Source organism: Gordionus sp. m RMFG-2023, chromosome 1, assembly GCF_954871325.1.
Source record: "Gordionus sp. m RMFG-2023 chromosome 1, tfGorSpeb1-WG-v2, whole genome shotgun sequence".
In the NCBI taxonomy this organism is placed as follows: Eukaryota; Metazoa; Nematomorpha; class Gordioida; order Chordodea; family Parachordodidae; genus Gordionus; species Gordionus sp. m RMFG-2023.
The window spans coordinates 67362157-67377747 of NC_088775.1; the positions used below are offsets into that span (position 1 = coordinate 67362157).

The 15591-nt window shown below is 27.0% G+C and overlaps 1 protein-coding gene across 1 annotated transcript in view; it reads right to left on the minus strand.

The window, feature by feature from the left end:
* LOC135931003 (short-chain specific acyl-CoA dehydrogenase, mitochondrial-like) overlaps window positions 1–13902 on the minus strand; it is a 43591-nt gene extending 29689 nt beyond the window's left edge. Inside the window, exon 1 of the mRNA XM_065467847.1 lies at window positions 13698–13902. Coding sequence (XP_065323919.1) covers window positions 13698–13883 — 186 coding nt within the window. The 5' untranslated portion in view covers window positions 13884–13902. The remainder of the gene's footprint in view (window positions 1–13697) is intronic.
* Window positions 13903–15591: the final 1689 nt, after the last annotated feature.

Genomic DNA, 15591 nt, shown 5'->3' on the forward strand with positions numbered 1-15591 from the left:
ACTTGCTATATTAAAAAAATCTTCCCTTGCACGATATTTGGATAGGTTTCCTATTACTCTTGCAATATCTAAATCTAGATATCCAGAAAATCGGTTAATAATATCCAACCCTTTGTAACTTCATTGTCTCTTAAATTAAATCCGCAAAACCTTGGGTCAAATATATGAGCAGCATAATGAATGTCCCGACAACAAAAATTTTTTCGGCTTTTGATAAACTGCTCTATTTCTAAAATCTAGCTCTGCGACAATATATTTGATATTGTTTTATAAGCGTTAAATGTCTCCCTGATATGAATAAACGCTTGAGGGACATCAGATAATTAACATAACTTAAAATTTCATATATTATTTATAAATTTCATTGGTATTTATTTATAATATAAATATACTTTTCAGACTAGCTATTTAATTTTAACAAGTATCTTCTAAAATTTTGCAAATGTAAATATGGAAATTGACATAATTCAAAAACAAAACACAATTATAATTTATGATATGAACCACGAGGAAAAAATGATTTTATAAAATCTAATAAAAATCGTATTTATTTTATCATAAGATCATTTTCAAAATTGGGAAACTGTTAATATTATAAAAATCATGTTGATTTAGGCAAAAAAACCTATTATAAAAATTGGGGATTCTATACCCGGGAAAATTCCCGGGAAATATGGGAAATTTCCCCTGTCTTACATCCCTAGATGAGACTTGATCTTGGGGCCTTTCAAATTTAATTTATTTGAGCCTGGCCCAAACTTTTTATATATAATTCGGCCCGAGCCCGGCCGAATTATTTATTTTAGGAGTGAACTTGACATGCCCAAAATTTTTAATTGAAAAATATAATTAAGCGCAACTATTAAATATAGTAAGTATTTGATTGTTTTATCCTAATCCTCTAGAAAACAAAATATTTCATGGCTCAGAATATTTTAAATATATATTGAGTCAAAAAATATAAAGCCCGAACCCGAGCCTTTAAAAATAATTGTTTTTAGGCCAGAGCCCGACTTTAGGATCATTTTCTGGGCTGCATTTAGTTTGTCTAAAGGTCGATAAATATAAAAATACAAACTAGCCAAATTGCATTCCCATAACGCAATTACTGTAATTCATTTGCAATAAGGCATTCAAAATATGGCGTTCATGGTAATTTATTAGTGATGCTTTCACGGTATTATTTTGGAGATAGTAAATTCGAGATAATATATTTGTGAATAGACATTCGCTATATTTTCGCGACAATGCATTAGGGATAATGCTTTCATGGTAATATTTTCGCGATAATACATTCGCTGTAATGTATTTGCGAATAATGCAGTCGCAATATTGCGTTTCACAATAAAAATTTTGCGATATTGAAATTTAACCATATTGGTTGACACATCCGTGAGCATCACTAACAGGGTTGCCATGTCTCCCCCCATTAGCGGGAGACTCCCGCAATTTTTTAATTTACACGCAGACAACTCACTTTCGCAAAACTACCGCAATTAGAAATCTCCCGCAAAAATCTACCGCAATTTTTTAATTACTCCGCACAATTTTGTTTAGCATTTTAACGTTTTTAATATATAAATAATTGAGACAAATAGATTATTTTTAAATAAATTTTAAATAAAACATGTCTAGTTTGTAAATTTCTTTCTATCCTGTTTTATTTTTATCCAATAATAAATCAATATCATTCATTTCATTCATATTTTATCATTTTCAGTGTGTTTGTGTATATTATAGGGCTTGGCGCTTAATTATCACGTTCAGGTTAAATTAAATAATAAAATAATATTATACTTATTTCAATGATACTGATAATTATTTTATTTATTATAGTTCAATCATATTATTAATAATACAGATGCAACTACAGTAGCGGAAATTGTATACACCTATCGTAGTTCAACATTCAAAAAGCTATCTATCACAATGTGGGTCTAATCTTTTCCCCATAATATTTAACGACTCCGATATATATATGCAAACTTTACTTGTGGTAGAACAAAAATAAGCAAGGCTATCACAAATGTTTTAGGACCTGAATCCAAGAGGTCAATTCTAGACGATTTAAAAGGTCGACATCCATATGCAATTTTAACAGATGCATCTAATAAAGGAAATATTAAAACATTTCCTTTGATCCTTCTCTATTTCAACAAGAATAAGGGCATTTCAATAAAACTGTTAAAAAAATTTTCCTCGGATAGTTAAAAATCCAACGATATAGCTAACCACATAAAATATAATACTTCAGGGTTATCAATGAGTTGCATGTCAGCTAACTACGCTGATAATGCCTATATTAATTTTGGCAAAAACCAAAGTATATTTTCCGAATTGAGGCAGCACAGTAATGACTAAATACCAATTGGTTGCATATGCCATATACTACATAATTCTTGCAAGAAGGCAATGAATGTATTATCTATGGATGTCGAAATAATTGTGATAAAATAAACTAATTTAGTTCATCAACTAAAAGAGTTAATGAATTAAAAGAGTTGGTGGAGTGGTCTGACTTGGAATGGTGTGAGTTGTTGCGACATGCCCCTATCAGGTGGTTATCATTAATACCTCCTATCAATAGAATTTAAAATTTTACGAACTTTTAAAAAAATACTTCTTAAATTTAAGATTATAAAAGCTGTCCTAAAATTTTGGAAAAATTTTTTCGAGGATGAAATGGCAGAAGTATATTTATGAACACATGTAGTAAATCTATTACATGCTATTAATATTCATTTGCAATCAGAATAATCTTTATTAATGAAGATTCACAAAATTATGCTGCAGCTGTGTTCATCTTTACAGTTAAAAATTGATAATTTTTATGGCGCTATTGCTAAAATATTATAATAAAATATTCAAATAATACTCTAATTAATGTATTTTTAAATGAAGCAAATATTTTTATTAAGACAATTTTAGAATATTTGCAATCAAAATTTGATTTTAATTACTTTATTTATAAATATATAAGTATTATGACTTTGGAACAGAAACCATCAATTGATGGTTTTTGTAATTTAATTAATATATTGAAAATACCGATAAACATTGATGTCTTGGAGGATTTTGTATTTCTCCCTATTTTTTTGATTCGCCAGAATACTTATTGTCAAATATGAAACGTTAGAACTAAAATATGAAACTAAATCTTTATTAAATATTTAAATATAAAGTGAAAACATAATCAAAATAAAATTATTAAAAATTATGTTCGCAAAATAATAATTATTATATTACAAGTAAAATATCCTGATTATATATACTTTTCTATACTATTCATTTACATCGTCTTTACTCAATAATAATTCGTTTCGTTTTTCTGTTTAACAGTCGATTTGAATATTACTTCTTTTTTTTCGATTTTATTTCAAAATAAATTTACATATTACAACACTTATAATATGGTCTAAAAGCAGAGGAGAATTGGGTGGAATTTTTCGTAATAACTATAAATCCCCATACTTGGAAAAAATATGTGGGTATGTTTTCTCCTTATCTCATTTTAATGCCTCATCGGAGCGCATTTTTAGCTTGATGAGGACTGCCTGGAGAAAGGAGAGAAATCGGATTGCTCTAACAACATTAGAGGCCGAGCGAATGGTTAAATAAAATTATAATATGTCATGCCAGCAATTTTATAAATATCTCAATAACGATGGTTTACGTTTAGTTCCATTATTTAAATATTAACCCTGTATTGCATGTACTATGTTAGAATAATTTTTTTTTGGCAAACTAGATTTTTTATTTCTCTCGATACTATTGATAATCTCATGGCTCACTTTTTTTAAAAAAAATTCTAAATTTCTTAGAAGATGAACGGTATGTGGATTAAAATACACATTATGCAATTAAGGATACAAATTTCTATTTTTCCACAATAATTTTTATTATACTCTAAACTATAAATATATATAATTTTATATAAATACAACAAATATTAAATGTTTGAACATTTTAATTTTCATGAAAATCTATAAAACAATTATTTGTGGGCGTAAAACATAAATATACACCACATTTTTTGCAAGATACTTTTGTAATAAATATGCATCCTGGCATTTTACATCTACCCTTTTTATCATTATATTTGGGCCAGTGAGCTGTGAGGTCTTTCCTAACCTCTTCATTTGGTAAAGATTGGGCTGGTCCTTTTTTACATTTTTCCCAATAACCAGTTTGAACTGATTTTCGTTTTGGAATATTGTTTGAAGTGATTTGCCATATTTGCAAAGGACTTCCGCCACCGAAATTTTAAAATTGTACAAACTTAATCGATCCTTGCCTGCTATTGATATACTATTATAATCCCGTTTGTATAGCAACCAAAAATTTATAACTAACATGTCGAATACATGAAATAAAATTCGATGGTACCTTTTTCTTGATTTGGTATGAATTCTATATAATGAAAGTAAAGAATCCATAAGATCTACACCTCCCATTGATTTATTATAAACTTTAACAATGTTTGGACATTTTATCATTATTTTATCCTTTTTTTTCTATCATATCTTTCGCAATCGATAAGAGGATGTGCACCTACAAAAGTGCTCAATAAGGTCACAGCACGATTGTCGTGCCACTTTACTGAATTTAACTCAACTCCGTTTATTATTGTTTTTTTTTTGAAACAAAAAATCCTCGCCCTTTTTTTTCCAACTCCTTATCTGTTGGGAAGTTGATATTTGGTAGTCGATTACCTCTGACCGTGGCCGCGCAAAATATCCCTTTTTGAGCGAGTATGACTTGCAAGTTTGGTGAACAAAACCAGTTATCAAAAAATAATTTATAATTAATTTGCTGCGGTATATAAGAAATTAAACGTAGCACAGCATTGCCACTTGCTCCAACATCAGGCAATCCTTCCGCTGGTAGTATTTTCCCAGAGTATACTTCAAAATTATGGAGAAGGCCATCATCTCCGCATAGTAGAAAGACTTTATAGCCCCATTTTTTATCATTTATATGAATGAATGATTTGATTTGTTCCCAGCGATTTAGGGTCATGACATCTGCCACCTTGGCCTGTCTTGTTCTATAAAAAAATAGCCATTTTTAAAAATAGGGTTTAATAAAATGCGAAATTAAAAATATATAATAGATCACGTGGGCCATATTAACATTCGAATCGAAAATATGGATTGTGGCTTCATATACACACCATGCAATTGATTTAAAATTTATTTATAAAATATTTATTATATAATTTGTGGTATGTGGATTGAGATACACAATATGCAATACAGGGTTAAAAAATATAATTAATATTATAACTATTTAATTTTCCATTTTTTTTATATTTTATAAAATCTTATTTATTTATACATTCGCATAAAATAAATATAATTTTTACATTGTAAAATTAAAATCGTTTGTTTTTATAAAAATTTATCTTGTTTGGATAGTTGGTTAATATTAATATATTTTAATATATCAAGAAGATGTTACAAAATAGGTAACGATTTTATTTTGAAAAATAGTTACTTATTTTATTTTGAAAAATAGTTATCGAATTTGTATTTAATAAAGTATTATAAAAAATAACAGGCGGAAAACTAAGTCAATTCAAAATCCCGGCCGAAGGCCCGCAAAAACTTTTTTTAGCAATATATTCCTACCGCAATTTTCATATTTCTCCCGCAAAATACCAAATTTCTCCCGCAATTTGAAAATTTTGACCTGGCAACCCTGATCACTAACTTTTTAAATGAGAGGCTCGTTTAATAAAATAAAGCGAGATCCATATCTTTAAATAAATAATGTAATATATTATTATAATTAACTTCATATTCATAAATTTCAAATAAATTAAATACAAAATGTATTTTTTTTCAAATCATATCCAAAAAAATTTATCCTAATTAACACATGTTTTAGCAAAAAAAAATAGTAATTTTATGATGGTAGAGTATCATCTAATTTTCATCAGAATTTGGAAATCAAGCATTATCAAATTTCCAACTGGATTATAAAGAAAAATGCCGATTAGTTCAGGTTCATTTCTGGCTAATATACTTTTGGTTTCCTTTCAGTTATAGGATTCATAATATATTTATATAATTATTTTTTTCTATAAACCCACCTTGAGCTAATTGAAATCCTTTTAAAAAAATCTTTAATTTAAGGATTTTCTATGTGAAATTGTAAATCTTTGTTGGTAATATCTTATTTAAAAAACCTATTATACTGGATTGTTCTTTTTATTTTAAGTTCCAGGGTTTATGATGGAATAAAATAGGATTGTAGGATGTGTCCTTGGGGTCATTTCATGTCAAATCAATCACTTTTCGGCCGACCCCTTTCGATATCGATAGAAAATTGTAGGCTGGTTATATATGTTCCTATTAGATTATAAACAAAATATTAGCGCATTAGCAACTATATTAGCGGAGATATTCGGGGTTAAAGGTCCAAAAAACGTCTATTTTTGCATTTTACTGATGTTAAATAATTAGTTTTTAATTTAAAACTAAATATGATCAAATATTGAATCTAATATCAATAGCTAAGTTAATAATTGATGATTATGGTGAAAACATCAAAATTAATTTTTGATAAAATATGGGTCATCTTATGGTCAGTTGAAAACTTGAAATTAATATTTAGAAATGTATATGATCTCTGATTTTTAATTTTTTTAAGAAATATTATCCGACTATTTTTTTAATAATTTCTTCGAGCATGGCTGAATATTTATTTAAAAATATATTGCGATTTATATACTTTAGAAAAAATAGATGGCGCTATATATAATAATTTTAATATGTTAAAATTCATTTTTTTTATTGATTAAAAATATTTTAATGTATACATATCATACTAAATCGATTAAAATGTGCATTATATATATTTATTTGTAATTCAGACCATAAATTTTTAAAATCTTCACTTTACATAATTAAGATAGTTTATAAATTAATTAAATCTTACTTCATCTAAAGGAATACAAAGCCTGGCTAGCTTGTGAGATTTCTTCAGGAGATAATATATATGTTCGACTAGTGGGAGTAAAAGGATTGACCAGTGAGAGAATATGAGATTTAGGCAACACTAAAATATCATCTTTCAGGTGAAATTTAAATGAGGCTGAAGGTGTAAAAATCGGATTTTTACTTCTTCATTTGTATCATTTTTATCGATTTTATATCCTAACCACCATTTATCTTCATATACACATGTTATATATCCATTAATATTTTAAAATATAATTTTCTCATTTAAAAACGAAACTTGTTTTATATTATATTTTTTGGAATTAGAATATATTTTGGTTTTTAGTCTATTTAGATCAATGGGAATAACCCCGTGAATTTTTTGGGTACCATGAATGAGCAGTGCAGAATCAAATCTTTTACGAAGGGCTAATTCCTCTTCGATATATTCTTGATTGGATACATATTCAAATTGAATTCCATTAATATTCTCTTTAGCATAATTATATAATTCTAATAGGGTTAGGATTTGATTTTTATTTGGCCTTTGAAGACTAGCTCTAGCAACTAATCTTTTGACAGTTCCTCCGATACCGTCACATGCATTTTTGCCGTGAGCAGTGGCAAAGAAATGCCATTTGGCAGGAATATTAAAATCGTATTTATGAAAGCATATGTTCAGAAAATTTTTGCAATTCTTGTATTGAGACGCGGCTTAATCTGAAAAATATATTATTTTTTCTGGTTTAGAATTAAATTTGGCTATTAAGAATTTAATAAATTTTTTTTGATAAAGGTGGACTGCACTAGTATTATGGCTTAATGATTCGGACAAAATAACAAAATTTATATTTTTTAATTCTTCTCCAGATTTATAATATGCTACAAATGGATGTATAGTGGCCTGCATGTTGTTCCAATGAAATCCCTGAACTTCATCTAGTAAATTGAAGGAATAATTCTCTGAATAATCTTGAATTGTTAAAAATTCCCCATCTTTTAAATTTTCTTTGGAATTCTTCAAAAATAAACTTTGTGTTTAGCTATAAATGAGTGACGCAGTAAAATTTGAACTTTTTCTAATATTCGATGAAATCATCAATGGACTTTATAATAGTTTCAAGATTTGCTCTATCCACCGTGATCCATTGTTTAAACGTGACATATTCTATACGATTTCTCTGAAACAACTGGTATAATTGGCCCTTAAGAGATTCTATACCAGGACATTGATCACATTTGTTAAATAACATTTTGGCTGAGATGGATTATAAATAATTTGCGCCAAAAGATAGTTATAAGAATTTATACAGTAATCTTCTCCAGCTGTAATTTCAGCTATTACATTTGTCATTAATTTCACATTCTGATGAATGGCGCACACAAACAGTGTGTGTGCCACTAGCTCCAACTAAAATACAGTTTTTTGGTCTAAGTTCGGCAAATTTAGAGAATCCAATTGATATATTTGGGTATTCTTCCTTAAACATCTTGAATATTTCTTTAATATAAGTCTTTGGACTGATTCTTTCTCGCCTTTAGCAGATACACAATCTTTTATTCCAGTCATGAGTAGGCTTATTTCATCAGAACTATAATTTTGTTATTTTTATTGCTTAAAAAAATTTTTCAAAATCTTTGAAATTTTCTTTATCACTGGTTATTTTAATAATGTAAGATAATGAGAATTTCATAACATTCTTGGTCTTGATGGGTATGACTTTGTCGGGGGGGGGGGGGGGGGGTAAAGGGTTGGGGGTAGGCCTGGTAATTAATGTGATTTTCGATTTTTCCCTTAATAATTTTCTTGCAATCCTTTAATCCTGCTTTTTTGTTCTTGTGCTAGTCCGATTTTATAATTATTTTTAATTTATATTGAAATATTAAAAAAATTATTAAAATTATTAAAATTTTTTATCCTGCGAATATCTCATGGGAATAAGGTTTACAAAGTTATATAATCAAATTTAATGATATATTATACTTTAAAATATTTTTAATCAATAAAAAAAAATGAATTTTAACATATTAAAACAATTATAAATAGCGCCATCTATTTTTTTAAAGTATAAAAATCGCAATATTTTTTTAAATAAATATCCAGCCATACTAATTGTTAAAGAAATTATTAAAAAAATAGTAAACGGATAATATTTCATAAAAAAATTAAAAATCGGAGATCATATACATTTCGAAATATTAATTTCAAATTTTGAACTGACCATAAGATGACCCATATTTTAAAAAAAATTAATTTTGATGTTTTCGCCATAATTATCATTTATTAACTTAGCTATTGATATTAGATTCAATATATGATCATATTTAGTTTTAAATTAAAAACTAATTATTTAACATCAGTAAAAAGAAAAAAAAGGCGTTTTTTGGACCTTTAACCCCGATTATCTCCGCTAATATAGTTGTTAATGCGCTAAAATTTTCTTTATAATCTAGTGGGAACAAATATAACCAGTCTACAACTTTTTATAGAAATTGAAAAAGGTCGGCCGAAAATCTTGATTTTTTTGCTCATTTCACATGGAATGACCCCTTGGCAAGATATACCCCAAAGTCAAATTAATGGTTATTTTGATCCAAATCTTTATTGTTTTGAAGAATTATATATATCATTATTTTGTTTATATCGTTTAGGAGTAGATTGATTAAGTTGGTTTTATTAAGGCCAGATATAATACAACCATTTGTATGTTACTAACTTTATCAAAGCAAAATATGTGACAATAATTATATGATACATAGGCACCAAATCACAGGGCCGTAGCCACATGGGGAAGGAAAGGGGGGCACAAGGGGTCCAGGCCCTCCTAAAAAAAATTTTGGCCCCCAAGCCGCCTGGCCCCCAGAAAAAATCTTTGGTTTCCAAAAATGGTCCCCATAAATTTTTCCAGCCCCCCAAATTTTAAAAATAATAAATTATTTTTATATTTTAAAATAAATTTTAAATATTTATTCAAAAACATTTCTATTTTGTAAATTTGTTTCTATCCTGTTTTATTTTATCCAATAATAAAGGATCAATCATTCATATTTTAACATTTTCATGTGTGTTTGTGTATGACATTATATATGAGCTTAATCACGTTTCAATTGTACTTATTTCAATGATAATTATTTTATTTATTATGGTTCAATTACAATATTAATATTATAATATATAGGACTGTGCCGATTCACATATTTTTCACCGATCCGATCCGATATTGCTTCAAATCCGATCTGACCCCGATCCGATATTTATACTGATTTTTAATCACCCTCGTTTGCAAATGTAATTAAGAAATAAATATTTTTTAGGCAAAAAATCGAATTATGAATTTAATTTAATTTTTTTATTTCTACAATTAGGACTATAATAAAAAAAATATATATTTAATAATATATCCATTTTATTTTGGTATGAATTATAAAATTGTAATATTTAATATATAAAATTATAATATATTCAATTTTTTTTAATAAATATGAGAGCCTCCAGATTTTTTGGGACTTCTACGATATGAACTATCTATATCTCCTGCCGTACTGAAGGCAGACTCAGATGATTCCGCAGATAACGCATTTTGCAAAATTATCTTTGTCTTTTGTAAAACATTTCCATAATTCAGATACCATATTTTTAAAAATCTTTTATTTAAAGTATAAATAAAAAAATTGGCGTTATTTAAAAAGATTTAAAATAAATAAAACTTTGGGTGTTCCTTTCTATTTTTATAACAAAAACTTTTAAAATACTATAAATCTATTTTAAAAAAGAAATAAAATTTAAAAAAATTATTTAGAAAATATTATAATAATGTAAAATAAAATAACAAAAAAAGTAAAAAGATCAAATCGGATCGGTTTTATGATAGGTATCGGCCCGATCCGATATTTTCGGAAAACGCTAAATATCGGTAACGATCCGATCCGATATTTAATATCGGCACAGCCCTAAATATAACCGGTTATTTAAAACAGCGGTAAATATTTTGGAATTTGGGTAAGCCAACAAATTAACCGTAATAAGGTTACATTTAATCACAGGTGACCGAAAAGTAGGCTTTTACCTTCGACAAAGAATATCAATTGAAATGTGTCGATGCATATCCATACATGGGTCATTAAGCCCCGCCGACCATATCTAAATATAATATTTTAAATTATTTTTTTAATTTCTCCTTTTAATTATATATTTTTATATAGAATATAGAAATAGTATGTCAGTTATAATTTTAATATTCTTTAAATAGTATTTTTCATCGTAGTTTTGTTTTATTTTTATAACTGTGCATTTGCATCAAGTTTTTTAAAAATAAAAGTGATAGTATCTTTACTATCTTAAATCAATATTTGATTTGATGCTATTTCTTAGTATACAGGAGCTACCTTTTGGTGGGATTGGTTCAACAAAAATTATGGATGCTGCAAACGATGAAAACATAATTTATTCTTATGGACTATTTATAATAATGTTTCATACACCATCTCCATAAAGATCCTGGATTAAATAAAATTATGAAATACCCAAATTTGCCCAATATACATCAACCCAGATTCAAAAAATAATATCTATTATGGAAAATGGTGCTTGAAATATCTCAGTATAACAAAAGTAACTCAAGGCTGATGAGGCAAAATATGCATAAGATTTTGAAAACCTGAGCATAATTAGTCGCTATATTTCTGGAGAAATTCAAGAAAATTTAATAGGAATTATTAATTTACACTTTCTACTGAAAGCATCTGATTGCATTTTAAAGCAACTTAATGAGTTAAATATTAATTCAACGAATATAATAAGCCAGGTATATGATGGTGCAAACGTCATTTAATAAAAATCCTTTGATATGCTACAACCACAAGTAGCATCTTGTGGTTCAAAAAATTAGTATAATGTTATCATTTCGAATTTTTTTTAATTTATCTAATATATTGTATAATTTTTAAGACATTTAGGAGTATCCTGTAAATATACTCGTCATATCTTAAGAGACTTTTAGACCAGAGATGGACTGGTCATTTAAAAACATCTTGCATCATTTATGAGAATTTTCAGGCTATTGGCGAAGTATTATTTTACTTTTCTAATAGAACTCTTAATTCAAAGGTTTCCACTCATGATTCAGGCCTCTGGTCTTTTATCTCAATGCGTTAATATAAATTACATTATATTAGTCATTATAATTTGATATAATAACAATAGATCCACCAAATAAGTATCTACAGTCAGTAGGTACTAATCTAGTGGATGCTAAAAATTGTATTGATTCCACTATCAATATATTAAAAAATAAAAGAAACAATAATTCTTATGATTTGATTAGAATTAAGACTGAAAAACTTTTAGCAAAATTTAATCTTCCCCACAAATCATCAAGGGTATGTAAAACGCCTATAAATTTTCAAGATTTTTTAGTCAGACCATATAATTTGATTGTAAAGACTCCAATTGGAGTTCTTTAAAAAGGAATTATTATGAAATTACTGATTACTTTGTGTTGATCGTTTTTTAGATAGATTTACACAAGATGCCTATAATCTTCTATAATGTTTTAATACCCTGATTATTTTTTATCGAATAAAATGGCCCAATTAGAATCATTATTAAACTTAAATATGGAAACGTTACATAATGAAATGAAAATAGCTAAAGGATTATTAGCTGCAGAAGTTAAAGAAATATAATTTTGAAAATATCCTAAATATTATGAATAAAAAAAATATCATGCACTTAAAGAATTGTATAAATGCTACTCAGCAGCCATCATCATTAAAGCACAAATGGCTTCTGTGTGGCCTCTTTCTCCACAATAAAGAGAGTTCTATCGAGCACTAGAGTCAATGTCAACGTAAGCAAAATTAGTATTGATGGCTTAAAATAACATAAAATTTATCCTTTAATTCATTTATGCTAAAATTTAAAAATAAAAATCGTCGTATTATATTATCTTATTATTTTGTATATATTATAGTATTATCTTGTATTGATATTATATTAATATTTTTAATAAAAATAGCAAAAAAATTTTTATAAATGCTTGATTATTTATTTTTTAAAAATAGTGCCCCCTCCTTAAGTAAGCAGCTGGACCCCCTAGCTGAAAATTCCTGGCTATAGCCCTGCCCATGAGGACAGCATGGCCTGTACCCCCATTAAAATATTCACAAGATAGAAATATATTCACCCATTATTATTTTAAACATCAAATTTACCACAAAAAATTTATAGCCCATAAAGAAATCTTTATAAGTTACCATCTGTGATGTGGTATATTTAATCAAAACAATACCATTTTTGAGTATTTTACTGGACTAACTTGCCAAGATATAATGTTTTAATATCAGAATTATTTTCTTTATCAAATCAAAAATAATTTCATTATTTTTTATTCAAACACATATATATATCAAGAGAGCAAATAGTAAATATGCTTAATATAAATCATTATTGATTTTAGAGGATATATTTATATAAACTTCAAAAGAAGATATCTGATAACCCTACTCAATGTGCCATTAATTTGATATGGGATGAAAGCATATAGACTTGTTATGAGTACAACTGAACATTTTTTCATCAAAATTTAAGAGAGCCTTACATAAAAATTATGACTATGTTGTTAATATTGTAATGATGTAGAAGAAAAAAATTATAAATATACATTATATCTTAATATAACATTGGTTTTCTAAACTATTTTCTTTTAATGCTAATATTATAATAAAAAATTGATGAATAAATTTGTAATTTACTTGTTCATGCGGAAACTCGTTCAATTGGTCTAATTTGTCAGCAATTGGAGACAATTCATTTTGCGCAAAATCTCTACACATTTTTTGAATCATAGCATGAGTTTCTGGCAATGATATCATTGAGTGCTGAGTCCTAAGGTGTATTTTTATTTTAAACAGATTCTTCATTTTTTGCAAAATATTCATTTTTTGAATACAGACGCATAAATGCGAAATTATAATAATATCGAATAAATCCTGATTATAAATTTCCAGCCTGAAGCTTAGTTCAGTGTTTAAAACCAATAAAATTAACTCATTAAACATAGATATACATTAAATTAAAATTAGCCCTTCTCCTGCCCTTGAAGCAATTTAATATTTTTAAAGAGGGGGTAAATCTCTGTATATTTTTCGGGATATATAAAGGAAAAAATAATATTGCTTTATATTTTATTTTATTCTTTTGTTTGTAAAAATTAATTAATAATATAGATATATTAGAGTTTTTTTTAGAAAATTATTATTATAATTATTACGCGTATATTTTGTTTTTGATAAAAAATTTCGTAAATCCAAGAAGGTATTATTAGATTGACTTTAGGAAATTATAGTAAAATATATAACTAAATAATTAGGCAAAGGTCTTATATAATAATAAATATATTTGCAGTTCATGGATGGATTGGCCTATTCCATTTTTAATCAGACATGGACGTTTAACATTTATATAATGGTCTTCGGACTATTATGTAACAAGTACATAGGCTTTCCATATTTCTTTTTCACCGAATTGTTCTTAACATCCAATTATATGGAATAGAAAATACCCAACATAGCAATATTTCTTGATGTGATAAGGCGATGCGCTTTTTCACGTCAATAAATCAGCGGTTATAGCAGCAATTTCCTTCACTTGCTTATAAGCTCTAAAGCTTAACAGGTTTATGGCTTTAATCAGGGGTGTCTAACTAGATGCTTGGATGGGAGGGCAACAAATTTAAGAACGGGCAGGCGGGCGGGGGGTTAAGAAATAAATAGGGGCCGGCGGGTTAAATTTTTTTTAAAATCATTTAAGTAAATATTAATAAAAAATTGTTCTTATTAATTTTTTTAAATATTAAAAATTAAAATGTCCTTTATTGGTATTTTTGGGATTATATTTACTTTTAGAATTATTACACTCGAACCGAAAGACGAATTATACTCGAACCAAAGAAAAAATTATACTCGAACCGAAAGAAACAAAATCTTTTATTTTTCAAACACTAAAATCTAACAATGAATCAATAATAAATATATTCAATACATAAAAATCAATATTATTTTCTTTAAATTAATAACAATAGTAATAATGTATATATACCTATAACAGGTATCATAAAAACTTTTTCCTTAAAATTAATTAACTTTTTTGTATATTTAAAACTACTTTGATGGAAACGAAAAGAAAGAGATTTGGTAAAGTTATCAAGATTAGCAAGAAAATATTGGCAATTCCTGCAACTAGTGCTTCTTCTGAACGAGGATTTAGCATTGCTGGAAGGTTTTTAGAACAAAGAAAAACGTGTTTGAATCCAGTAAATGTCGATTCTTATTTATTTTGCATTATAATTACATATATATCAGTTTTATATTTATATTTTTTTCATAAATATTTTATTTGATCAAATAAATTATCCATAATTTAAATTGAATATTTTTTTTATGCTTAATATAGTAATTACCTAAATTATAAAACTTTTTGTAGATATATAATGCTGAATTTTTATTTATTAGATGCATAAAAAATTGAAAGAATGGCCATATTGAATTTTATAATAGCAGGCTGGGGTTAAAAAATTTTATAAATAGGGTGGGAAAAAATTTTAGACTAATGGGAGGGCGGGCGGCTAAAAAATGATTGATGGGCGAG